The sequence below is a fragment of the Lagenorhynchus albirostris genome, chromosome 9 (assembly GCF_949774975.1).
Source record: "Lagenorhynchus albirostris chromosome 9, mLagAlb1.1, whole genome shotgun sequence".
Lineage (NCBI taxonomy): Eukaryota > Metazoa > Chordata > Mammalia > Artiodactyla > Delphinidae > Lagenorhynchus > Lagenorhynchus albirostris.
This window is the reverse complement of record NC_083103.1, coordinates 1331686-1357799: the sequence shown is the minus strand read 5'-3', so window position 1 is coordinate 1357799 and position 26114 is coordinate 1331686. Positions and strand designations below refer to the sequence as shown.

The 26114-nt window shown below is 68.7% G+C and overlaps 2 protein-coding genes across 8 annotated transcripts in view; one reads left to right on the top strand and one right to left on the bottom strand.

Moving 5' to 3' along the window:
* Positions 1–1356: 1356 nt before the first annotated feature.
* Positions 1357–7717, top strand: PRR33 (proline rich 33). Its single transcript, XM_060158196.1, has 2 exons — positions 1357–1449; positions 5311–7717. Exon 2 carries the CDS (start codon positions 5320–5322, stop codon positions 6673–6675), a length of 1356 nt encoding a protein of 451 aa, XP_060014179.1. The 5' UTR covers positions 1357–1449; positions 5311–5319; the 3' UTR covers positions 6676–7717.
* Positions 3750–26114, bottom strand: part of LSP1 (lymphocyte specific protein 1) — a 36163-nt gene continuing 13798 nt past the window's right edge. For 2 of the 7 annotated variants that reach the window (XM_060158191.1, XM_060158192.1), the window contains exons 2-11: positions 13810–13947; positions 12620–12787; positions 10731–10929; positions 10309–10398; positions 10020–10063; positions 9769–9850; positions 8863–8997; positions 8447–8524; positions 8194–8296; positions 3750–4186 (exon numbers count right to left, since the gene is read on the bottom strand). In XM_060158191.1, the coding sequence (XP_060014174.1) occupies positions 8207–8296; positions 8447–8524; positions 8863–8997; positions 9769–9850; positions 10020–10063; positions 10309–10398; positions 10731–10929; positions 12620–12787; positions 13810–13947 (1024 nt within the window). In that variant the 3' untranslated portion in view covers positions 3750–4186; positions 8194–8206. Of the gene's footprint in view, positions 4187–8193; positions 8297–8446; positions 8525–8862; positions 8998–9768; positions 9851–10019; positions 10064–10308; positions 10399–10730; positions 10930–12619; positions 12788–13809; positions 13948–14238; positions 14259–15300; positions 15327–21922; positions 22052–23549; positions 24343–26114 lie in introns of those variants that run through there. The other 5 variants (XM_060158189.1, XM_060158188.1, XM_060158194.1 and 2 more) reach the window with 5 other exon arrangements.

The window sequence follows — 26114 nt, the reverse complement described above, 5'->3', positions numbered from 1 at the left end:
TGGCGTCTCCCCAGTGGCTGGTGCCTCCCAACGCTAGGGGCCACACCTCTGAGGTCTGCCCGGGAGCTCACCGTGTGGGGGTCCTGACCCTGCAGGCCTCTCTCTCGCCACGGGCCAGGCTCAGGGTGCTGCCCACAGCAGGCTCCACCGTTCGCCCGTGGAGCCCAGTCTTTCTTTGCTCGGGACTCCAGGTGGCACCATCCAACCGGCAGACACCTCACCCAGGGCTTTCCATGGTCCCCTCGCTGGCCAGTGAGGCCACGAGCTCCTACGCACCCCCCCCCCCGAATCAGGGAAACTGAGACACAGAGTAGGAAAGAGCAGCCCCAAGCCTCCTTCCGGACGTGGAAGGCTCCAGGCGAGGGGCTGGTCGGTCACGATGGCGGGGGCCACGGATGCTGGCCTGATCCGGAGCAATGGCTGGTGGGCTGGAGCGCGGGACAGGGCTTGGCCCCAAGGAGACTCGGATGAAGCACCTGCCTTCTGGAGGCTTGGGGGCGTCTGGACGACCGGCTCTCACAGCCCAGCCCGGGCTTCCCCTGGCTCTGCACCCCACTCTGGGTCCCCAGAGCCTTCTGGAAGGTTTCTCTCAGCACCTCATCCAATTTCTACACATTGGAGACAAGGCTACGGGGACCCGAGATAGGCAGGGTGGGCCCACCGGCCACAGCAAGGGGAGCCAGAGCCCTGGGCCCCCAGTGGGCAGGACAGAGCCCCTCCCCAGAGCTCCTGGGGGCGGGAAGCCCCCCAAGGCCAGAGCTGCTGGGGCCGCTCCCGCCTCCCCTGTCGGAACTCTGAATTCCTCCTCCTGTCCAGGTCCTCGGATGGGAGAGCGTTTGACGGGCCACACGCGTGCCCGGCCCGCGGCTGACTCTGACCAACTTTCTGTCCAGTGGGGTCAGCAGTAGAGCCACTTCTGCAAAAGGCCCCCGAGCGGCTGCTGGGGCCGCCCCGGCCCAGCTCGTCCTCACGGTGGGAGCTGACAGCCCTTCTCGGGCTGGGGCCCCTCACTCTGCTAGAGTCACACACCACCCCCGCCCCCCGAGGGGCAGGTGCGCGCGTGGGGAAGGCACAGCAGGCAGCGCTGAGTCTGGGGAGCCCCGTGTGCACCCGGCCCCGCCGACGGCCCTGGGAGCTGCCGGCCACACCTCCCACGGGCCTGGGGTGCTCTTGGGGGCTGCACCCACAGGTGGGCGCTCCATGGCCCTGCAGTGGCCCCACTCGGCCAGCAGAGGAAGGTGGCTGTCTGCTCAGTGGCCTCGGGCTCTGGCCGGCGCTGTCCCATGAGCGAGCTGAGCCAGAGTGAGGGCGCTGAGGTCAGAGGGATGGGGCAGATCTTATTTCGGGTATCGGCAGCCTACCCCTCGGGGTGCCAGGCCCGTGGTGCCGCAGGACAGCCTTGAGCGGGCACTGCTGGACGGGCTGCCGGCCGCCGAGGGCCTGCGACAGGTAATCCACACCCCGGTCCACCTGGCCAGGCTGGGCTAGGGTGGGAGGAGAGGGGGCGGGGCAGGGCAGGGCCGCCCCGAGGGGCTGGAGGGGGCTGGAGACCTGGGGTGGAGGCACGGCACGGGACTGGTCTCAACCCCAGGAAGGATTTGAGGGCTCCTGGGGCAGAGCCTCCGCCCGGGGACGGTAGGAGTGGGGTGGGCTTCTCAATTCTGCAAAGCCGAGCTGAGCCAGGGAGCAGTGGGGAGGCCGTGGGGGCCCGGCCCCCCCGAAGATTTGCCTCTAGGTTTCTGCAGGGGTCACCTCAACCACCCTCAGGGTGGTGGGGAAGGGCAGGGGTCCCTCAGTCTTGGTCCTGGCCCGCAGTGTGCGCGGTTGAGGGTGGCGAGGCCCAGGGACCCTGAACCTCGAACCTCGCCTGGTAGCCCTGAGCTGACCTGGGTGCCCGCGCCAGTGCCAGCCAAGCTCCCGGTAAGCCCGGCCCACGGGCTCGGGCGCTGCCAGGCCCCAGATAGAAGCCGCTGACACACCACTTCGGGGATGAGCCTTTCCCAGCCTGCGCTGCTGCCGCCCACGCGCCCTGGGGGCTTCTGCGGGAGTCGTAATGGCTTGGCTCTGCGCGGGGCTGGGACCCAGTGCCTGCAGCAGGGGAGCAGAAGGGTGCCTGGCGGGGCCTGTCAGGCAGTCAGAACGAGGGCAGAGGCCAGCGCCCGGGCAGTGGCTCCCCTGAGCCTCTCCGCCTCTGTGGTGGGCAGGCCCTGACCCCCAGGTTCTGCAAGGCAGGGGCCGGTCGTCACCACCGCAGAGGAGACAGGCCCTGGGTCCTTGTCCCCGAGGCGGGGCCGAGTGCCGAGGAGCCCGAGAGGGGCTGTGCTGGATCAGGGCTGAGTGGCTGGCTGCTCTCCTGGACTGCCCACCCTACCCGCCACTCGCCCCTCGGTGCCGTCCACTCTGGTCCCCCCTGGCCGTCCAGTGGGCCACGTGGCTGCCTCTGCCTGCTGCCCTCGGCTAACGTCCCACCCAGCCAGGTGGGCAGGAGGGGCGCGTCCCCTGGGAGAAGCTCCCCAGCTGGCAGAGCACAGCCCTGAGGCACCCTCAGAAGTGGGCCACAGGCAGCAAAGGTGTGACATAGCTGATTTCCAACACCTCCGGGCTGCCCATGTTCACGCTCCCCTTGGGAGGCAGCAGGAGTTTGACCACGAAGACTTTGGAGAACAGGTTCTGAGCAGACCCAGGCCTCGAATGCCGAAGGTCTAGAGGGCAGCTCTTCAAAGGGGCTCCCCTGACTCCGAGGGCAGCAGGGCCTCATGTTAGCCCTGTGCACAGGCCGGGCGTGGGGGTGGGCTCGGGAAGAGAGCCCCACCCTGTCCCCGCCTTCACACGCGTGTCCATCCACCCACTGCACCTCCATTTTCACAGGTACATCCTCGCCGTCACTGTCTGTTTCCCTCCCTCCCTCCTTCCCTCCTGCCTTCCCCCCGTCCATCGCCCATCCATCCACCCCCACCAAGTGTCCACCCGCCCACCAGCCATCCACCCACCGTTCCGTGAAGCAGGCGTTGATCTGACTGCCTCTCCATCTCTTCTCCTGTCTACTCTCTGCACAACTACTTTTCTGCCCATTGACCTCTCATCCCTTCTGCAGACCCACCCATCCACCTGTTCTTTAACTATCCACCCATCACCCAAGGATTCAACACCTCTCTTTCTATTTATACACCAATCCATCCTTCCACCCATCCCACCATCCACCCACCCATCCATCCATCCATCCATGCCTCCATCCCGTCATCCATCCATCTTTCCATCCATCTATCCAACCACCTGACCATCCACCCATCCAGCCAGCCAGCCAATCACCTTCCCATCCATCCTTTCCTCCATCCCTGCATCCAGCCATCCTCCATCATCCACTCCTCCGTCCATCCACCAGGTCTTCACTGAGCACCTCCTGGGTGCTGGGAAGGGATGACCCCAAGGTGGGGCTTGTACTCAAAGGGTGCACAGTCTAGGGGCACAGACCAGAAGTGCACGGTGTTTCAGGGGCTGCAGAGTTTATAAGGGGCCAGTCAAGGGCAAGTACCGCAGCGGAAGAGGACGACTGAGCCCCCACCCATCACATTCACCCTGACTACCCTCAGAGACCCCAGAGCCTAGCACGCAGAAGGCCACTGGACAGGACCGTGTCCAAATCTGAAGGCCAGAGGCCTGGGCCCTACCACTGTGCAGGGCGGATGGCCTTTCCAATGGGCCCTGCTCCCGGCCCCTCCCCCGTCAGTGAGCCCCAGAGAGCCAGCACGTGGAGACACCAAAGGGAGTTTACTGCACAAAGTGGAGGGCTGCAAGCGGGGCGGGGCGGGGGGGCCCAGTGCTGTTGTGGGTGTTGGTGGCTTTGGACACGGAGGCCCCAGCACGTGGCCTCTCTCTGCACCGGCTGCGCCTTCCCTGGGAGCTCGCAGCTTCTCTGGAGGTGGTCCTTTTGCCAACCAACAGCCAGAGTTCCTTTCCTCCCGGAACTGTGAGGGGCAGAGCTGGGGGTCAGGGGGAAAGGTTGGAGGGTCCAGGAGCAAGAGGTGACGGATGTCGGGGGTGCTCGCGGGCCAGGCAGACCATGAGAAGCAGCTTCTTCGGCGGGGCCAGTGGGGGGCGGGGGGGCGTTCATCTGGCCGGCCTCTCCCCTGGGCACGTGGGTCGGGAGCCAGGAGGTGCCGCTGGCGGTGCTGCAGTCTTGGGAAAGCTGAAACACAGGTCGGGGGAGCGTCAGGCTGCAGTTCGAGGAGGGGCCGTGGCTCTGCCTGTCCGGGCCTGCAGCCTCTCTCTGGGGGTCCCTGGCCTGCCCATCCCACCCCGCTCCCCCCAGCCCTGGAGGAGCAGCCTCCCTGCGACAGCCCCCGAGACCGTGTCCACCTCCGGCCTGGAAGCCTGCTTCCTGATACCACGCTCTGGTGCCCTGGGCCCTGCTCGGGATTCAGGGTGGAGGGACACTGCCTACTGCCTGTTTGCCAGCTGGCCTGACAGCCCCCAGGCTAACCCTGGGGTCCCGGCCCCCCCTCACTGAGGTGGGCAGCAGCCCAGAGCGAGCCCCAGCAGACCCCTCGGGCCCCTCCCTGAGCAGACGACGCACTCCTGCCTGACAGAGCCGGCCTCATGGCAGCAGCCCCCAGGCCTCCCTCCTCCCCCAGGCTGGCGGCCCTGGCTCGGCCCAGCCGCCATTTGTCAACGTCCTCGGGAGCACGTGGCGCCCAGAAACCAGGGCGGGCGGCTTGGCCAGGACCACCCCGCCGGGACGTCTGCGGGAACATCCCGTTTAGCGTAGCTCAGCGAAAACCGCTCCCACCTCCCACCCCGTCTACCTCTGATGATGCAGCCGCAGCCCTCCCGAGCCTCTGGCCGCCACCTCTCCGCTGGCTCGCAGCGGACGCGCCTGTGGTCAGGCCGGCGACAGCAAGGCGGCCCTCACGCTTGCGGGCGGGCACTCTTCCTGCCCTCGCAGGCGGCTGGCCCAGCACGTGCCTCCCGCTTGGCGCCCGCCTGTGCGTCTCCCGGCCCCCACTGTGCACACGGGCAGCACCCGGAGCCAGGTCCCAGCCCTCCTCCGTCACCCACAGAGCACCTCGGGCCTCCGTGGGCTCGTTTCTAAAGCGGAATGATGGTGGGGCCGCCCCATGGGCGTGCAGACGCTCATGCCTGGAGCGCGCATGGCAGGGGCCACGTGCTGAGGGAGCAGAGCTTCTGACGGTCAGGCTGCAGGCCCTCTGGGCCTGGGTCCTCTGCGTGACTAGGGGCTGTGTGCCCTCCCGCAGGGAGGCGGCCTGTGGGGAGGAGGGTTGGGCCCACGGCTGTCCCTCCCGCCCGCCCTAGGGTGCAGCGATGCTCACCTCGGCTGCCTCCGTGGCCCCTGAGATGGCTGGCCGGCGCCCCCCGGGGCCCCCGGGACCCCCCCCACCGCTGCTGCCCAAGCCCGGGAAGGACAACCTGCGTCTGCAGAAGCTCCTGAGGAAGGCAGCCCGGAAGAGGACGAGCAGGGCCGGGCCGCCTGCCCCGCCCGGGCCTTTCCGCACGTCCTTATCCCCCGTGAGCGAGGCCGGCCATGACCAGGAGACCCCGGCCCCGCGGCCCGCGGAGGCGCCGCGGGCGGTGGCCACCCTGCCCTGCTCCCCCCACACCCGCGTCATCCACCGCGTGGCGTCCCCCCTGCAAAGGTCCACGTTCTCCATCAGCCTCACCCAGCTCAGGAGCCTGGCCTCACGCTCCAAGCCCACGGGGCCCCGGCTCGCAGCCCCGGTGGCAGAACCCGCCCAGTCCCCCTGCGGCTTTGCCCAGGTCTCAGGCCCCACCGTGAGGGGCACCCACAACAGCCAGGTGCGCTTCCGCCGGGCACCGTCCCCGCAGGCCGGGACCCCTGCGCCCTCCCCAGTGGCCCCGGATGGTGGGCCTGGCGACCGGGCCCAGGGCACAGCCATCCGCCCTCCCAGGGCTCAGCCCCTGCTGCCTGTGGTCCGCATCCACTCACTGCCCGCCAGGGCCCAGGCTGCCAGCCCTCGGCACGGCGAGCCCTCTGTGCCCAGGCCGGCCCCCGGCTTCCAGGCCTCAGGGCCCAGAGAGGCCAGCAGCCGGGTGGTGGTGTCCATTGCCCCCACCTACCGCTCACCAGGACCCTCGCCTTACAGGCTGGCCTCTGGGGCCCCCGAAGCCGGGCACCGGGAGGACCCCGCCCCGGCCGGCCCTGCCGCTGAGGCTGAGCAGGTCTCCAGCCCCCAAGAGGCCTCATCCCCTGCCCCACCGTCAGGCACCCACCCGTGCCCTGTCCCCAAAGTCGCGCCCAAGCCCCAGCTCAGCGGCTGGACACGCCTCAAGAAGCAGCTGCTGGAAGAGGCCCCCTTCCCGGGGCCAGAGCCGAGCCCGGGGCACGCGGGGCTGGGAGGGGCAGCCCCCACTGACTCGGCGCCCCGGCCGGCCCCCGCCTCACGGTCCTCCAGGATGTGGGACGCAGTGCTGTGCCGCATGTCAGTGGCAGAGTCCCGTGGCGGCCAGGTGGGGCCCCGGGATGGGGTGTGCGCCCCGCCTGGCCTCAGCCGCCTGCCCTTCCTTTACTGGCCTCGCTTCAACGCCCGGAAACTGCAGGAGGTGGCCGCCCAGCCCCCTCCCACGCGCTACCCCATCCCGGCCCTGAGCCCCCAGCCCCAGAACTTCAATCGTTCGGCAGCTGGCTGGAGGCCCCAGTGAATGGCCGGGGGGGCCCCGGGACCGTGGGGGGCAGAAGAGGGGCTGAGGGTCCAGCTGGGAAGCCACAGCCACAAAGGACCGTGGTGGGAGGTGGGGCGCGGCCGGGAGCAGCTGGGATTAAGGAGGCGGCGGGTTTGGACGGTGTGGAGGGGCGGGGAGGGCTCTGCACTGGGGTGGGGGTGAGGACTTCTGGGGTGAACTTCTGGGGAGACAGACCGTACCCAAGTCTGCTCTGAGGCTGGGGCTGCATGCGTGACCCTGCAGGGCAAGGCCGGCCTGAGTGTGCGCACAGGGCTTGGGGTGGGGGTGCAGGAGGTGGTCACCAGCGAGACCCTGCCTGGGTCCAGGGAAGCTGCAGGCGGGGATCAGGGCCCAGCGGAGCCCCACACGCTCTGGGTGACGAGCCCTGATGATTGACAGGATGAGCAGGATTCTGGGGCCCCGGCCCTTCTGCCGAGAAAGGTTGGGGGGACGAGCTATGCTGTCGTGCAGAGTGGGAGTGGTCGGGGTGACTCAGTCGCAGGCACCGTGGGCTCCGTTAGCTGCATCGGCGGCTTGGCAGCCGCGCCTCCCAAGGACGGAGGCCCGACGGGTGCGGGGAGCCAGGTCCAGGCCCGGGGGGTAGCTGGCCCCACACCCCTGCCCCTTCACTGCCACCTCTGCTCCCCCCGCCTGGGTGCGGAGCTTGAGGGGGACTCGCTGATGGGAGACAGAGGGCTGGGGTCTCAGCCTAGAAGCTGGATGAGGAGGGAGGTCCGAAGTCAGCCTGGCCAAGTGGCGGGGGGGGGGGGGGGGGTGGCCCGGAGGGGGCAGCGATGGGGACCCCCAGTCTGCACTCAGCTGGGGTCTGACTCGGGACAAGCACTGGGGCCCAGACGGGGCAGCCGTGCTACGAGGCGGACACGGAGGTGCTGGGGGGAAGCTCCAGCCACAGCCCCCGGAGCAGGACTCAGAAGGGAGGAAGCCGTCAGGAGGGGACATGATGGATGTTGTAAACGGATCCCGGGACCCAGGCCGCTAATAAAAGTGTGCGTAACCGTAACCATGGCAGCGGGTCACCTTTCTGACTCCTCACCAGGTGCCGGGGTGGGAGCGGCTCCTCACCGGGGCAGGAGGGCGAGGACAAGGTTCTGGCTCCTTTGAAACCCTCACAGCCCACTGCCCGGTGGGAACCTGAGCTCCCGGGGATCCGTGTCAACCCCCTCCTGCCACGCTCACCCTGTGGTGGCCGGGCCGGGCTCACCTGCCCGAGGAGCCCGGCTGGGAGATGGGGGCCTCCTCCCAGCAGGGAGCCTGCGCTTCCCTGTGGGCGACAGGAGCAGGGCAGGAACCAGGGGATGGTGGGGTGGGAGGGGGCACGGGTCTGTGGACTGGAGGACCCTCAGAGACGGGCTGTGGCCAGCTCTGAGGCCGGGCATTCAGCCCTCACATGTCACCTCGCAGTCCCTGCCACCGCGCACCCAGAGCGGCGAATTCTGCCCACGACACGTCGCGCTCTGGCCGCCGCCCCCGACTCACCGAGAAGGACGGCCTAGGGCGCCGAGCCCTCGTCCACGAGCACTTTCTCGTACTTCCCGTGTCCAGTGGCCACAAACTTGTACCTCTTGGCAGACGGGGTGCTCTGTCGGGGAAGGAGGTGGAGAGCAAAGGTGAGAGGCGCAGGGGGAGGTGGCGCTGCCTCTTGGAAGCCTCCCCAGGTGCGCTGAGGGCAGCTCCCCTTCCCCTCGCCCGCTGGACCCGCCCTCCCGCATCAGTCACATTCCGACCCTACCTTGAGCATCGGCGAAGCCTTGGGGCCTCCTTTCTGCTCCCAGAGGTTCCTCTTGCTCAGGTCTCCCGCGACAATATCCTGCGGGCAGAAGGCAGCCACGTCACAGGGGCAGAGCCCTGACTTGGGGGCTTGGAGCCCTGGTCACTTCTCCTGCCTGGCCTTGCAGGGCCAAGGCCCCGGGGCCCGCACACCTGCCTCCTTGGGTGACAGCCCAGGGGAAGAGGCCGGGAAGGGAAGGTGACACGGTCCATCTTCACCTGGCCCAGCAGCCTTCCCAGCCAGCCCTCCACAGGAGCCAGCCTGGCGGAGACCCCGTCCCCCACGCACCACAGTGCCCTCTGCCCACACTTCAGCCTGGACAGTCCCACGCTAGCCTTCCAGAGGGAGCCCAGCCGTGCCCCAGGACGGGAGCCTACCTTACAGGTGGGGGACTTGGCGGAGGACTGAGCCTGCACCTCTCCCGTCTCCCAGCGACTCTTGGTGCTCGCCACGGCCATGCTGGGCAGCTCGATGGACGGCTGGCGGGCTAGCTTTGGGGTCCGGCCAGAGGTCTGCAGAGGAGACAGAGCCCAGGACCACTTTACTGGACAGCCACATGGAACACATCAGAGAGGCCTGTGTGAGCCGCTCCGGCACACAGATGGCGTCCTCTGCATGGCTGCATTCCCCCAGGACTGCTTATCCAACGCAGGGCTGGAAGAAGGCGCTCTGGAAAAACGTGTCTTCCTCCCCTCGGTGTACTTGTGAAACACCGCCCTTGCTCTGCAGAGCACAGGTGATGGGTGAGATACGAGACAAATGTGGGGCTGTCCTCGTGCTGCCCCTGGCACAGGGTCGGAGGAGCAGCGGTTGAACGGAAGGGTGTTGGTTGGATGGAATGATGGCTGGATGGAGGGGAGCTAATTGGATGAAAGTGGATGGACGGGTGTTGGTTGGAGGGAGTGGTGTTGGTTGTGTAGAGGAACATTGGTCAAACAAAAAATAGTGGTTGGATGAAAGGACATTGACTGAATGGAAAAACATTGCTAGGATGGAGGGGTGTTGGTTGGATGGAGTAGTGTTGACTGGATGGAGGGGTGTAGATTGGATGGAAGAGTGTTAGTTGAATAAAAGGGTGTTAGTTAGTTGGATGTGGGGGCGTGTAGGATCAATGGAGGGACCCTGGTTGGATGGAGTGGGTTGGTTGGATAAAGGGGTGTTGGCTGGATGGAAGAGTGCAGGTGAAAGGACAGGAGTTGGTTGGATGGAGAGACACTGGTTGGCTGGAGAAATGGGTGCATGAATGGAGGAGGCCCTGCAGAAGCGGAGGGGCCTGTGCGCACCTCGATGGCCTGCGTGTACTGCTCCAGCCTCTCTTCAATCGTGGAGATGGGCAGGGCTGGCTGGGACTTCTTCATGCTGTTACTGGAGGAGAGGAGAAGGGTCATGGCCCAGGCCCCCTCACTCAGCTTCTATGCCCACCCTGAGCTCCTACCAGAGCTTTCTCGGGCCCCCAGATCTCCACCTACTGGGTCCCCTCTTCAACCCTCCCTTGGAGACCCCCGAGTCCTGCCTGGGAAGCAACCAGACGTACCTCTTCTGAATGGAGCGGTGCAGGGACTCAGTTCTGTCGCTGAGCTGTGGAGGGCGGGAGGAGACTGAGCCTCCGAAGCCAGAGCAAGGCCCCCAGCCCACCCCTCCCAGCTGCTCCCACCCGCCAGTCCCATTGCCCAGTTTATGCGTTTCACAAGGCTCTGCTGAGAGCCAGCCTGGCAGAGAAGGAGGCCGTGCTCCTGTCCTGGAGCTGCCCTGTGGCTGCCTCTCTGGGACTGTCATTGGTCATGAGTCCGGGACAGCGGACTAGGCTTTGGGGCTTAACCTACTTTGGTGCTGGGGCTCAGGGGAGGCGAGCCCGGGTCCGTCCCCTCCAAGACCAAGGGGCTGGGCGTCCTGCGCTGCTGGCATCTCTGGTGCTGGGAACAGAACGTCTGCGGTTACGGGGTCTGAATGATCGCCCCCTTTGCACCCCTCCTGCCCCACCCAGGACTGGTTGAAGGAAACACCTTCTTCCCCTCCCTGGGCCTCAGGTCCTTTCCCGCCCTGCCATTCTCTGGTTCTGGAGTTCTCGGCAGCAGGAGCTGGCGTTCCATCAGGCAGGGTTACCAACCCCACCGCCCTCTGAGACTGCGGGGGTGCTGGCTCCCTCCGGGCCCATCCCACGAAGCCCGCAGAGCATGCAGGTAGCAGAGACAGATGCAGCCCGGGGGCCGGGGTGTGCCCAGACCCTTTGGGAAGCCACCGGCACCTGCTCATCCTCTGCCTCCTCGGTCTCTGCCAGCCCTGGGCTTCCCTGGACGGCTCCCTCGGGGCCGTTGGGCTCTGTGTCCTCTGTTCCCGGCCCCTCCTGGGGCTCTGAGTCGGGGCTCAGACGCAGCTCCTCCAGACAGACCCCGGCTGGGGTCAGCTCGTCGCCACCCTGGCTCCCAAAGGCGTGCTGGCGGGGCCTGTGGCGGGGAGGGGGAGGCAATCCAACAGGTCGAAGGTCACTTGATCACTTCGAGTCCCTTCCCGTTTCCAAGCCTCAGTTTCCCCATCTGTAAGATGGGCAGTTAAGCGCCCAGGAATCTCAAGACCCCGGCCTCTTTGGGGAGGTGAGCCCAGGGCCTCAGAGCCTGCCCTCTGTCGCCAGGGCCATGCGACCAGTGCCCACTGAGGCTAGGCCCGGGCTCCAGGCCCTCAGGACCAGCCCTGGCCCGTGTCTCGCCTGTTGGTGTCCCTGCTGGCTGGCCTCCTGGCGCCGGGGGCCGCCTGGGCCCCCTGCTCCCGGCCTGCTCCGGGTTGGGGCGAGCGGGCCTGGGCGGCAGGTGGGAGCTAGGTGGGGTCTGAGGCTTGTCTGGGGGCTGGTCAACTGAGGGACAAGGCAAGGGCTGGGGTCACAGAGAGGGCCGCAGCCGCGAGGAGCAGGGCACACCAGGCTGGCTGTGCGGGGCGGGGGAGGCCAGCCGCTGGCAGCCTGCGCGACTCTGCATTGGAGCGGGACTGACCCTGGAGAAGAAGATGGGAAATTCTCGCATTTTCCATGATTCAGGCCCCTCGGTGTTCGTGCCAGCCAAGACGCAGACCACCGCCCGAGGTGGGCCGGGGTCCGAGCCAGCGGCCGGCTCACAGAGGGCCCGTTCAGCTGGGCTACAGGAGGCCAGGCAGGTGCGGGGGGCAGGGAGGCCTGGCGAGAGCAGGAGGGTCCACAGAAGAGCTAGAGTGCCCCCTGCTGTTGGGCGGCCAGCTGGGGACAAAGGGAACAGGACCGGCAGGGCTGCAGCCATCCCAGCGCCAGTGGACGGGCCACCCTGCTGCCCCCGCCCCCCGCCCCCAGCTCAGAAACGCAGAGTGTGCTCTGACCCCCAGAGACAAATGGGGGAAACTGAGGCCTGGAGGGCGGCCGTGGGCGGAGGGCCACGCCAGGAGCAGGGCCCCGGCAGGCAGCTGGCTCTGAGCGCGGATGGGAAGGGGTGGTGGAGTGACGGGAGGGGTCTTAGCGAGAGCTGGGGGCTGCTTCAGGGGCCTTGGAGGGGACGGGAGGTGGCCAAGAGGGGCTCCGGCGACCCTCGAGGACACAGGGCCCCGAGCCTGGAGCTCCCGAGCGGAGCTGGGCCCCTGACCCCGGCCTGTGGGGTGCTGAGAGCGGCTCAGACCCCCGGGGTGGGGGCGGGTGAGGCCCCAGAGCAGACCCCAGCCCAGGGCCCCTCCCCCTGCCTGCCCTGGTTCAGAGCGCCTGCACATCTGGAAAGCTTGTCCCCCCAGGCCGACTGGCGGCCGCACATCTGGAAATACCTGCTCCCCTCCGTGGGAATGGAGCTCGCTGCCCCGGGGGAGGAAGGGGCGGCGGCGGGGGCGCAGGGCCTCCCTGACGTCAGTGGGCTGCAGATGTGCTGATGGAGTAACCGCCCGGCGGCCGCAGCTGGTCTGGACGGGCCGGGGCCCTGGGGAGCCCAGCAACGAGATTCCTCCCGTCCCACCCGCGGCACCAGCACCCCCGCCGCCGCCCTCCTGTCTCGTTCTCTTCCTCCTTCCCCCCCTACGGCCACGGGGGCATTTTGGGGGGCCACTGGGGTGGCGGGAGCGGAGGGAGTCGCTCGGACACACGTTGGGGGCTTGGACAGAGCACCCCTCCTCCACGCTCTGACCCCCACTTGCCTGTCCTCCTCCTGCCCCCCCTCCGGACTCTCGCCCTGAGGGGGGGCCCCACCGTCCACGGTCTCCCCAGCCCCGCGGTGCTGCCGCCGCTCCTCCGGCTTCTGGGACCAGTCGCCGAAACCCTCGTCCTCGTCCAGTTCAGGGCCCTCCGAGGGCTTCGGGCTGAGGCTGGAAGAGCAGGCATGTTCTCAGGGCTGGGCCAGATGCGGGGCAGGGGGCCGACCCCCACCCCCACCCCGTCCACAGCGCCTCCCTCTCTCACACCCTGGGCTCCAAGTGCGGGAGACCCCATCTGCCCCAGGGGCAGCACCCCACGGCCGGGCCGAGGCCCCCCCATTGTCAGAGAATCCCTGAGGGCAGGACTGTGCCTCCCCCACAGACTGCAGCTACCTGAGGCCAAGACTGGGCCACGCCCTATTAAGCCAGGGCTCCCCAAGAACAGGGCCACGTCTCCCCGCTCAGCCTGGGGCTCCCCGAATGCTGGGCTGTGTCTCCCCCGCTACCTACGGCCCCCGCGGGTGGGTGCCGAGTTTCCCTCTGCTGTCCCGCCTGAGCCCTGCCCCCTGTCCCCCACGGCGGGCCTGTGCTCCGGTGGTCCCTGCCTGCCCCCAGTCCCTGCCTGCTAGGCTGGGGACCTGGCCCGAGGGGCCTTGACCGCTACAGCACCCCACTCCACCCAGAGCTGCTGACTCGGAGAAAATGGAACAAAACAGGGCCTGGGGGAGGGGGAGCGTTATTGGAAAAACAGCCCAGCCCAGCTACAGAGGCCTCCCGGGCCCCGCGAGGGAACAAGCCGGCCCTCGGCCCGCCAAGTTGGATGTGGCCTCAGTGAGTCACAGACGGCAAGGACTAGGGCAAGGGGCTCGGGGGCCGGGGCCCCACAGCTGCGCTCGGAGTCGGTCCAAGCAAGGGGGACCACGCAGGGTGACCAGGGCCGGAGTCGGGACCCCGGAGGCTGGCCGGTAGGGGGCGGCTCCACACGTCTCCGGCCAGGTGTCCGGCAGACTCCACTGGCACCTGGGGCTGTGACGACCGACACCCTAAGGGCACCCCCACCCCCGGCCCGGGTTCCAGGGCTGGGCCCCTCCCTCCTTGTCTCAGCTGCTCTGGGGCCTCCAGCCCAGGGCCTGACCCCGCGGCAGCCCTCTGCCCAGGGGCGCAGGACAAGTGAGCTGGCAGGGTCGGCTTACAGCTTCTCCTGCTCTAGCTGCTCCAGGGACTGGCCTCCTTCGCCCTCATCCTGGGCCCGAAGCTGCCAGGCCCTCTCCTGCTCGCGCTGCCCCCGGGCGGCGCCCTCCTCTCCTTCCACGCTCCACTGAGTGGCGAGCCTGAGGGACACGGAGAAAGAGTCAACACCGGGGCCCGTACCCCACTTCCCCCGTCCGAGCAGGCCCCAGCAAGGCCTCTCTAGGCCTCAGTTTCCCCATCTTTAGAACAGAGATCTTGAAGGGTGGTCGGGAAGGGGTGCTCGGGTTGGGGGAGGTCCCAGGGTGCTGTCGGTCTCTGGGCGCCCACGTGCCTCCCGGTGATGTGGGGGCCCCTGGGTCAGACAGGCCTGGGGAAACCCCAAGGATGGGACCAGACCCTCCATCCCCTTCCAGCAGGCTGGATCCCTGGACCTCATGGGAGCCAGGACACTGGCTAGTGTAGCTTTGGCCCCAGGCAGGGCCCGGAGGCTACGGGAAGAGCCGGCTGAGGCGCGGAGAGCTGGCTGTGGCCGCTGGACAGCTGGGGTCACTCGTTTGTTCTACCTGAGTCAAGCGGCTGTAGCCTCGGCCACTTGGGCGCTGGTGGCCTGGGCTGAGGTCAGGCCCAGGCGGCCCAGCTAGGCAGCCACGCCCCTAACGCGACCATCCCAGCAGGGGCGATCCTTCCTGCCCCACAGGAGCACCGTGCTGTGGGAGACGGCGGCCCTGCTGGAGGACCCGAAAAGGGCTCTCAGCTCACCCAACACCGCCCCCGCCCCCGGCCCCCGTGCAGCGTCTCTCCGGGCTGTGCTGTCAATGGGGAAACAGGCCCACGCAGAGGCAGGCGCAGGGGACCTCACTCCCACACTTCCTGGGGTTCCTCCCTCGGGTCCACACAAGGTCGGCCTGAGACCGGGGGTCCGGGGCCAGACGACCCTAGCCCCGGCCCCGCAGATCTCAGGCTGTTGGCACCTGGTGGGCACCGCAGGCCCCGGCCCCGCAGATCTCAGGCTGTTGGCACCTGGTGGGCACCGCAGGCCTCGGCCAGCTGGTGCGGCCTGCCACCCCAGCTCCCCCAGAGCCCGGGAGCGGGGTCCTGGGTCTCCGTTCCGCAGCACTCACTGCCCCGAGCTGGGGTCTCAGCCCCTTCCTGCCGTGTCCCCCGCCTGACCCCGCAGCCCGCTCCTTCAGGGCCCCCGTCCCCTGGCCAGGGTGGGCCGGCTCTGTGGTCTCGGCAGCCATGCCAGCACATGATCTAATCTCTCCTAGGTCTCCTCGGCGCCTCCCAGACAAAAGCCAGGCCCCTCCACAGCCCCAGCTCGAGGCCCACTCCCCCCGCGGCAGCCACACGGGACCCCAGCCACGCAAACCGAGCCGCCTGCTCAGCCCTCGGCACCCCCAGTCCGCCCCCCGGCCCGTGCCGCTCCTCAGAAGCGACTCTGACTCCCACCCCCTCCCCACCCGGGCCCCAGGGAGCCACTCAATCCCCCACACCTGGCTCCCATCAGCGTCCTGCTCCAGGCCCTCGGCTGGGGGCTGGGGGCCACGTCCTGTCTGGGGAGGAAGAGGCTGGGGTGATCTCGGGGATGTTGGGGACCTAGGGTCCAGGGCTCCTCCCCACATGAGCACCAACAGCCCCTCCAGACGGAGGGCAGAAGCCTAGCAGGGCAGTGGGGGGACAGAAGGTGCCCACAGCCTCTCCTGGGGGCGCCCGGGGGGATTCCTCCAAGGGGTGAGGCCAGCACTGCACCCCTTTCACTGCCATGTCCAAGCTGCACACGCCGATGGCTGTGTCGGGCATTTGGGATTTTTTTAGCCAACATGTGGGGGTGTGTACACGGGCCCCAGTGGGATGTGTGGTGGGCCAGGTGGGGCCTCTCTCAGGACGATCGCTCCTGCCCCCCAGGCCCCTCCCCCAGGCCCCGGGGACCCTTCCCTGGCACAGCTGAGCACAGAGGCCACACGGCCTGGTCAGCCCACCGGTAGGGCGATGTGTCCCGGCCAGCAAAGCCCCACGCAGGCCTGCACTCAACCGCGCAATGCACGGTGGGCCTGGCGCACACACACACACGCGCACACACACACCAACACACACACACACGCACACGTGGCAGGAATGCACACGTGTACGTACGCACTTTCTCCTGAGCCCCACTCAGGCCCACGTGGGCGCACACACCCACACTCCACGCACGGGTCCCAATGCCCCCCACCAGGCACACTTGTGCACACACGTGTGCACACGGACGTCCATGTGCTGACAGAGTCGGGCAGGGGAGCAAGGTGAGGGCAAGGTGGCAGCCCAGGCCCCGGGCCGTCCAGGGGGCCCCAGCACTGTTTAGTGTTTTCCTGCCGTCGTCCTGACAACGCGCCTGGCCAGAGGCCAAGGCATGTTTTCTGAGAACATTGCTCCTGAGGAGCTGGCCCCTCCGAGGGCCACCCCTGCTCCCCGCCGTCTGCATGTGACCCCCGAGCCCTCGGGGCAGGGAGCTCAGGGGGGCCGGAGCAGGGTAGCAGGGTAGGGGTCTCGCCACAGCCCCACACTGGGAGAGGCTGCGCTGGCCCCCAGCCCCTGACCCGGCGGCCCAAGGACGGAGCCGGCTCAGCCCCTTTCCTCTGGGCCTCCTCCCTTCCCGCCCGCCTGCCCCAGGATGTGAGTAATGCGGCCCCTCCTGGCCCCTCCCATGACCTCACCCCCTCACTGTTCCACAGCTGGGTTTCGTTCTGGGAACTGAGAGGGGGGCGGCTCTCCTGGGGTGGGGTGGGGGCCTCTGGCCTGGGAAAGGCGCCCCCGGCCGGCGGCCCAGACCCCTTGGCACGCTCGGCGGAGCTGTCAGGATGCTGGCGTCGGCTGGCCGGCCCGCCCGTGGCCCTGGCTCAGCCCGTGCGCAGCTGCGAGGGATTTGGTGTTCCTGCACAAATGCAATTATCTCTTTCCTGCGTCTGCTCTGGCTCCGGGCGCGCCCAGGGTTCAGCCCCAGGGGCTGCTGAATGGGCTCTGCAGCCCCCCCCCGTCACGCTCCAGCGTGGCGCCTCGCCCCACCAGGTACACGAGTGCGCACAGACCCCAACGGGCCGGCTGCGGCCCCCCGTCCTCAGTTGGGCTCCCCAAGCTCAGGGGCTAGCCCTGCTGAACGCGTCTACCGCCTACTGGGCCCCTCCTCTCCTTCCTCCGCAGCCCCCCAGTCTCCACCAAGGCTTCGATGGTGCCAGTCCCGGGCCCCGTCTGGCCCTCCCCGCGGTCCCAACCTCCTTCCTCCCCTGCCTTGTGGCGGTTCCAGAGGGGGCATCAGGCCTCGGCCCCGTCTCGACTCTGCCCCCTGCAGGCAGCTCACGGCCACCCCACCTGCTTCTCGACGCTGAAAGCTTTTCAGCCTTCTGGAAGGAGCTTCGGGGCTCAGCTGGGGGGCCGGAGCCCAAGGGAGGACCGGCCTGCGGGCCAGGCCAGAAGTGGGGAACTTCCCCTTGAGACCTGCAGGGCACCCTCCTGGCCATTGTCCCCTGGATACCACGGGCAGGAGCTGGCTGGGAGGCCTGGGGAGCTGGGCTGGTCACCCAGCCGGAGCAGGGGGCCCCTGTCTCCTTGTGACCATCAAGGTGTCCAGTCCCCTCCCGTGCCCCCGCCCTGGGGTCTTGTACGCCAAGGTGGACATCTGCAGAGCAACCGGCGCCCCAAGTGACCACAGAGCCCACGCGTGAAGGGACGGGGTGTGGGGGGACCCGAGCCCCAGAGAGGCCACCCAGCCTGGCTGCCGGGGCTGGGGGACAGCACGCACCCCCCACCACCTCAGCTTAGAGCAGCCCCCGAGCGCAGAGACTGGGCCCCGCCGGGAGCTCAGGAGAGGGCAGTGGTGCCTGGGCAGCACCCGCACCCCACAACTCAAGGGGTGCCCCTCACTGGTGGGCAGCGTGGGTCCCGCCCAGGCAGCCCGGGGGAGGGTCCACGGCAGGCACCGGGATGCTGGCTGTCACTCATCTGTGCAGTGAGGCAGCTGTGAGGGGTGAGCCAGGCACAGAGATGGCCCCGAGCGAGCAGGTGGGCAGCGGGCGGGGTGGCAGAGGGTGTGGGCACGGGAGCCGCGGCTGCTGGGAACCTGGCCGCCGCCCCCCTGCCCTCCCGACTGCCCTGGCACTGGTCCAGCCCCCCTCCCGGCCCACCCCCCTTCAGCAGTGCCTTCCTGGGCGTGTCTGTACCCCACTGGGTGTCTTACGCCAGGGAGACACCCCACAGGGCAAGCCCCACCCCACTGTCCAGGGAAGCTCAGGAATCGAACTTGAACTTGAGTCTGAAAGATGAGTCTCAGAGGCTGAGGGCAAGAGCAGAGGCAGGGCCAGCGGGCGGGAGAGCTCCCAGTGGTGCCCCGCCTCCCCCGTGGGGTGGCCCCGGGCGAGCCCATGCCAGCACAGGTGCCGTCAGATCAGCATTTGGGAGGGACGCCCAGCTGGGACGTGGAGAAGGGGGAGATGCCGGCTGGGGGCGGGGGGCAGTTGGGGGGGGAAGCTGCAGCCTGGGTGCTGCAGGGGCAAAGGGACAGGAGGGGAGAGGTGGGCACCTGGGAGGGGTCCGCCTTGTGGGGGGGCGGTCACTGAGTTGAGCTTGGACGTGCGGGGTGCGTGGAGACCTCGGGGAGATAGTCAGTAGGAAGGAACGGCAGGTGGGGAGGGGCCCGGCTCACCTGGGGATGCATAACCTCTAAGGGAGCCATGGGGACCCCGAGAGGGAAAGGCTGGGGGTCACCAAGCCCCTAGGGGCTCTAGGCCAGAGGTTCCCTCTGGTTTCCCTTGCTCCGGCCCCTCCCCGCCCTGCAGGGCACCCCCAGGGCCTGCTGTCCAGGGGGGCGGTCACAGGGTCAGCCTCCACTGGGGGCCTCGGGGTCCCCCTCTGCTGGGGGTGTGGGAATGCCAGCTCTTCCAGAGTCCTGTGGGGCAGGACTCAGGGGCAGAGAAGGACCCGGGAAGATGGGGTGCAGAGGCTAAGCTGTGGGTCTGGGGGAGACCAAAGTTTCCGAGCGGGGGGGAGGGTGATTGGAGGGGACCTGAGGTGGGGAGCCCGTTGCCCTCCTCGGGGTGACCCGATGAGGCCCGCAGGGACGGGGCGTGGAGGGGCAGGAGGGATGGCTGTCAGTCACCCCGGCAGGAGGGAGGGCCCAGGCTGCCCGGGGAGGGGCCGCTGCTGGGCCTGGGAAGCAGTCCAGGCGCTCCAGGGAGGAGAGGCCGGGCGAGCCAGGCTGTGGCTCTGTACTGTCTCCCTGACCCTCCTCTGCAGGGGGAGACCTCAGGCCCAGCCTCAAGCTCCCCAGCCGTTAAAAGGGGTGCTGACCCACTGGGCAGGGAGTAAAACTGAGACCACCCCCCGAGGCGGGCCCAGCTCCCGCTTCCCCACGACTGGCACTGCCGGCAGACCTGTGTCCCCAAGAAGGAGGCTGCAGTCCCAGCAGGGGAGGCCCGGCCCGCACCCCGCCCCATGTCCCTCTTGGCCACGTGAGCAGGTCACGTGCGGGAAGCCTCCCTGGATGAGGGGACATCTACCTGCAAAGCTGGCTTTCCCCACAGCCGCGGAGAGGACGGCACCCCGAAGGGCGTGGGCCAGGGCGGCTGTGTCTCCAGGGCACCGGGCGGAGCTCGGGGGAGGTGGCACCGCCACGGCCTCTGGGAGCCGGAAGCTAGCAGGAGAGAGGCCAGCCCTGCAGGGGCTCATGCGCCCCGAGGCTACAGCACCCTAGGGCGGCCCAGAGGTGAAGGGCAGAGCGTCCTGCCCCCCAGGACCGCAGCTGCTCCCCAGCCCCGAGGGAGGGGAGGGCTCTGGGACCTGGGCCGGTGGCCCTGGGCAGCGGCCAGAGCAGCCTGTGGGTGGGGCCTGTTCATCAGCAGTGCGTCAGCCCAGACCCCACCCCGCCGCCCGCACTGCCTCCCGCCCCTAGGGGGCACCGCCCCGTCTCACAGCAGACGGGCCGAATCTGCGCATCACAGTGTGGCCTCCGTGCCCAACACCCCTTCGTCTTCTCCCAGTGGGGCAATTCTTGGGGGGCGTCTCATTCGGGGGAACCCCAACGGCCCTGACCAGAGCCCCCAAAGGCGACGACCCCCTCCTGCACGACTTTCCAGCCAGCCCCGGGGCAAACTGGGGAGGCTGCCTCTGCCTCGGCCCTCCAGCCACCAGGGACCCTCGGGCCAAGCCCCCGTCCCCGTCTCCTCTGGGCCTTCACCCCACTGGCCCCTGGGGGCCACGTCTGCCGGCTCCAGACCCCACTCAGCTGGGGCAGTTCCACCGCCCGGTTCTCGGCCGGCTGGCACCCCACCTTAGAGCTGACAAGAAAGCGGGAGATGATGCTGCAGGGCCTGAGGTCTCCCCTGGTAAGGGGAGACGGGGGAACCACAGCCCCCCACCGTCACCGCCCCAGCCTCCCTCCCTGGGCCGGGCTACCCCGGACGACACCCCGACACCCGACACCTGCTCCACAGCCTCCCAGCCAGCGCAGACAGCTCCCCTCAGCCTGCCTGGGATGACCTGTGTTCTCCCGTTCCTCCATCCCCAGGGCCTCTGCCTCCCCATGCCCTTCCCTCTCCCCACCCCCGTTCCCTCCCCCTCCCTTTCTTTGCCAGCACTTTGCTTTGCCAGGTGCTAGGGACCCAGAGATGGGTGCCATTTCCTCTGCCCTTACAGATCTTAGAGGCCGCCAGGAAAACCAGTGCTGACCCCACACTGTGGCTCAAGGGCCCCAGAAGAGGACCCCTATAGCAAGCTTTATTTTGGGAGCAGTCACTGGCAAGAGGCCCTCTCAGGTGAGGGGGCCCCTGTGCCCACACCCAGCCTGGAGGGACAAGGGGCCACAGTGGGAGGAGGCCCTGGGAGAGAGGAAGGTGGCCGCTAGAAGACACGACGAGGGGCATCGCGGCCAAGGGAGGCGGGCATGGACGGGGCACAGCACACAGAGCCGGGACCCCCACCACAGCCCCGCCTCTCTCTTCCCATCCTCCCCCGGGGTCCAGAGGTGAAGCCCACCCTCTACTGTGTGGCCCACAGTCCCGGTACCTCCCAGACCGGTGCGCCCGTCTCCTGCCTCCCCACCTGCAGGACAGGGTGGTGTGGGAGGGGCCTCTGTTCCCATGGACTCCGGCTCTACATCCTGCCGCAGACCTGCCCGGTCCCAGACCTCTGCCAGCCCCGTTCCCCGGTGCGGCCCACTCGCTGCGCGCCCCATGCAAGACCCCACCCTGCCCTCTGGCTGGGCCCCCATCCCTGCTTCAGTCGCTGCTGCCCACCGTGCAGTGCCGGACGCCTGGGTTCTTGCTGCCTCCTCCCCAGACCTGGGACGCAGCGGCCGCCTCGGGACCCACGCGGCCCCCGGGGGACCAGGCTCTGATGCTGGTGGGAGCGACAGCAGGGCAGGCCTGCCCGTCACGCCACTGGCCCCAAAGTCGTCCAGGCTGGTCGGGTGGACCCCCCAGCACCCCCGCCCCCCCGGCAAACAGCCAGATGGGAGAGGTGCCCAGCCGGAGTTCACTGCCACCCAGGCGCCCACGCACTGGCAAACGGCCCTGCCTAAGGAGTCTGTGACCCTCCTCGTGGGGCTTTACCCCCTCTCACAGCTCAGCCCTACAGAGCCCCACGCCTTGGGCCCCGAAGACCCCGCCGAGCCTGGAAAGCGGGCACGCGGCCCCTGAGCCCCTCTACCTCAGGCTTCCCCCGGGTCGTCAAGGCTCGGTCCCCAGCGTGGGGTCCACAGCAGAGCTGAATGTCCCGCTGCCCAGCCTGTCACCTCCCTCTGGCTGGATGGCCTACCTCTTGTGATGGGCTCCATGGTCGGCCTCCTGGCATTGGCTCTTCTACGTCTCTGCCCCCATTCGCTCAGACCAGCCTGCCCATCTGGGCTGGGGGTGGCCGGCGTGCCTGTGGCCGGCGCTGGCCCTGCGCTCGCCGCTCCCCCCTCTGCCCTGTGCCCCACGCACACGGGTCTTTCCTTTCCCCTCCGAGTCACTGACCACAGCGCCGCGGGGGCCTGGGCCAAATGCCGCGGCAGCCCAGGAGACCTCCCTAGGCACCCCCGCCCCGTCCTCACACCAGTGAGTCGCCCTGCCCACCCCTACGCCTACACACTGCATCACCCGGGCCGACCTCCGGGGGATGGGACCCGGGGGCTGACCGCACAGCACCAGCTCCAGCCGCATCCCCGGGCCCGGCCCAGTCTCCTCCTGGCGCCGGACGGCCCTCCAGGAGAGCCGGACGCTGCCGAGCCCAGCTGGGACTGCCTGGCACAGCCCTCAGAGCGCTCACGGGGCCAGGCCCTGGCACGCTCCAGGACACGCGACCGGTGGCTGGCACTGGCTGGAGCCTCTGCCACCCCCTCCCCCTCCTCCTGTGCGAGCCCCGGGTCCACCTCCCACTCCCCAAGGCCCCACACGCGGCTCTCCCCGCGGTCGGCACCAAAGGGGTTCTCTTCCTCCGCCGAGTCCCGGGGTCTGCACGTCGTCCAAACCTGTCTGCCCACCTGGGCAGGAGGTGCAGCCTGGCATCTGACCACCTGTCCGTCTGCTCCTGGCTCCGCCCTCCCCGAGATCCCTGGGTCCCCACGTGCACGGAGCAGCGGGACCCTCTCCCTGATGCCTCCACACCATTTGTGCCACCGGAGCCCCCAACACGCAGCCCCCAGCCCTTCCTTCAAGGTGCTCCTTCATCCCTGACCCCTTGGGAGCGATCATTCTGGGGGTGCAGGGGCTTTGCCATTGGACCGGCCCTAATTCACTCTGTCATGCCACCCCTGGCTGTGTGTCTTGTGATTCTGCAGACCCTGTTGCCTGTCCCCCAGGGCGGGGCCAACACCCCGGCCTCCCCGCCCGCACAGGTGGGGGCGTGGGCTCAGCCTCAGCGGCTCTGTGGGGCGCCACGCTTCTGGATGTCCCACCAGACCCCGGTCCTCTGTCCCCAAAGTCTTGGCCAAGAGCTAGGGGCTCGGCCGGAACGACCCCATTAAAGGGACAAAGTGACCCTCCACGGGCAAGGAAACTGAGGCTCAGAGACGCAGCGTCTCACTGGGGGCCCCCCACCCCAAGGAGGCACAGGCAGCCCCTGGGTCACCCAACCCCGCAGCCCCTGGGTCACCATCCAGGAGGGCCCAGCCCAGGAATGGGGTGCCGCCTCCGGGCCCCCCTGCCTCCTCCCCTCTCCTCACTGGGTTTTCCTCTCCTTCTCTTCCCTTTTCTCCCCGCCTTCCCTTCTCTCACCTGCCTGCCCTCACCCACCTTCCCGGGAGGGTCACCGCAGGCGGTGGTCACTGCTGCCCTCCCCATCCCCCCGTACTGGGTGCCCACTCCACCCGGCCCCCGGGGGCCCCTTCCTTCATCCCAGGACCCCTCGAGCATCCCCATCTCCCGCCTCGTCCAGCCCCTCCTTTGCTGCCTCTCCCTCCTTTTGACCACTGTCCTGTCCCCTGCCCTCATCCCGTCCTGTCCCCACACGTCCCCTTTCTGTCTTCACAGGGGCCCCGCTGCCCCTTGCCCTCTCCGCTCTGTCTTCCCCCCACTTCTTCCACCCACCACCGGGAAGGACACATCCCGGCGGGAGAGCCTCAGGGTCCACAGGGCACACCCCAGCCGCAGCCTCACCTCCACAAGCCTCAGGACCTCCCCGCCCGTCATGGGCAGCAGCCGTCCCTCATGTGCCCGGCACCCTCGCCTCCTGGGGTGGGCCGGGGTCTGGTGCCACCCAGCGCCCACCTGCAGTGGGTCAGCCCCTGGCCACCCACCCGTGCTGAGCCGCTCCTGGGGCCCACACCCTGTCCAGCTGTCCCTCAGGGCCCAGGAGCCGTGGGGCGCCGTCTCGAGGCTCTGGCAGGGACAGGGGCGCCAGCCCCCAGGTGCCCGGTGCGCGCTGGCCGCCACTCACTTGCCGCTCTCTCCCACTCTGGTTTGCGGGTCGGGGCTGGAGCCTGGCCTGAACCTCAGCGCTCTGGGCTCCGGCCCTGACACCCTGCCCAAGGGGCTGGGCCACTTGGTCCCTGTACCCCCTGCTGCTGGCTCGCCCGGGCTCCCAGGGCAGTACCCGCTCTGAACGACAGACCACCCGGACCCGTGGCAGCACCGCCCACCGGGCGCCCGGCCTGACCAGGGCAGGAGCCACCCCACCCCCGGATGCGGGCCCTTGGGTGGGCCCAAAGCAGCCACGCCCCTCTGACACCGTAGTTTCTGGCCTGGCTTCCCCCAGTCCCCGTGGGCCAGCCCAGAACGCAGCCGGCCCCATCCCTCGCCCTCTTGCCACTTGGGCTCCCTAGAGGCCTCCTGGGACAGGCTGGCCAGGGTGGGAGAGCCAGGCATGGAGATCACCAACGTGTCCGAGGTGGATGTGTGCTGGGAGCCGGGGGCTGGGGGCTCCTCTGGCGCCCCGAGCTTCCCCTGGGGCACCAGGAGCCCCTTGCACTGTGCCGGCTCAGCCCCTACCTTAAAAAGCCAGGCCCTTGAGGACCGTGTGACCCGGCAGGTGGCCCCGAGTCCAGCGTCCTCTGGGAGTGAACGGACCCAGGGTCCCCTCGCCGCCCTCCGACGGCCCCTAACACTGGGGGGGGGGCCTGGGGAGAGGCTTGGATCCCCCAGGGTGGCTGGAGGGGTCCGGGAGTGACTCCCAGCCAGAGCTGGGCTTGGGGGCACGGGGGCTGGGGAGGGGGTCAGCCCTGGGCTCCGACCCTGCCCGCCTACCGGCTCCGCTCAGCACCCGGTGGCCACACGCCGCAGCCCAGCGTGAGCCGCTTGGGTGAGGGGTGCGGGCGGGGCGGGGAGGCGATTTCCCTACGGGCCCATAGGGTCGCTTTTAATCCACTTAAACTGGATTCAGTCTACACCCCAGCCACTGCTGGTGTCAGCAAACCCTCGCGGCGCTTGTCACGGAGGGGACGGCGCCCCCTCTGCTGGCCCCCTTCCCCTGCGCCCAGGCGTTCGAGGTGAGGGACTGGGGTGAGGCAGGGGGCGAGGGGGACGGCTTCCCCACTCCCAAGGGGACCCGGGGCGACTCATAGCCTCTCCGAGTCTTGTTTTCTGTTGCCCATCGGGGACAAGGGGCCTGTCGGCCGGCAGGCCCATTAGATTCGGGAGAGAGGGTGGCAGGAAGTCACATCTGTGTGTGGTGTGTGATGTGTAGCCCCGCCGGCCGCTGGGTCAGGGGCCTGGAGCGTGTGCGGGTCTGTGCACGTCGTCGGGAGCATGACCACGTGCAGGGGGCTTGCTCAGCGTGGCCGGACGGACAGACGCACTCCACGACTCTTCACGAGGGACCCTTGCGTGCTCCCCCCCCCGCCCCACCCTCCACAGCGGGAGTCCCCGGGGAGCTCAGAGGGAGGTTTCCTCCCGTCCCTGCCCTGGCTGGCCACCTGCCTGGGTCCTCGGGGCTCGTGCCCACCTGCCCCCACCCTCAGTCCAGCTGCACCCTCTGAGCCCCACTGGCGCCTCCAGCTCGCCCCCCGCTCACCCAGGTCAGCAACCTGGCACCAGGTCTGGGAGCTGAGCCAAAGCCATACCTGGACGGATGCTTGTGACAACAGATGCTTGTGCACACAGCCAGGCCCTGGGGCTCTCCCTGCACCACCACCCCCCACAGTGGGCTGGGCAACGCGCCCCCATGGCTTCAGTTTCCCCATTTGTTACGTGGCGCTGGGGGGCCCCGGGGACTGACCCGGCAGGCACTCCTCTGTTCCTGGACCACAGACTGGGGACAGGGGGACAGCAGTGACTCCTGGGAGGACACATCCCAACTGACAGGAACGGGAGGTCCCGCCTGAGACACGTGGATTGGGCAGGTGTGAAGCCCAGGAGACCCAGGGGGGCCTGCCTTCTCCACGGGCAGAGCGGGGCCCCAAGGGAGCACGCCCAGCAGGGCCCCCTCCAACCCTCTCTCTGGGCCCCACCCTGGGGTCGCAGCCCTAAGGCCAGGCCAGGGTGGGGCAGGGAGAGAGCCATCCCTCCGTGACTGCAGAGACCCTGCTGACGGGGCCCGGGGCTGTTCTCAACTCCCCTCAGAGGCTGCTAAGCCCACCTGCACACCTTGACCCCCTCATCCCAGAGTCAGAGCTGGGGTGGACTGGGAATGCTGAGGGATGCCGGTGCCCTCCAGGAGCTGGCAGCCTGCCCGGCCTGTGCCATGCCGTCCAAGGGGGCAGGGAGCAGGCCCGCAGGCCTGGCGGAAGAGGGCAGTCCTCCAAGCTCAGGAGAAGCCGAGGCGGGCTGCACGCAGGAGGCAGCATTTCCGCTGGGCCTTAGATGCCTGGAAGGGTGGAGGAGGAGGAAGGGCATTGCAGGCGGCTCAGAGGGAGGCAGGGAGCCGC

What these genes read in the sequence shown, in the direction of transcription:
- PRR33 (XM_060158196.1), top strand. Translation starts at nt 5,320, where the DNA reads ATGCTCACCTCGGCTGCCTCCGTGGCCCCTGAGATGGCTGGCCGGCGC.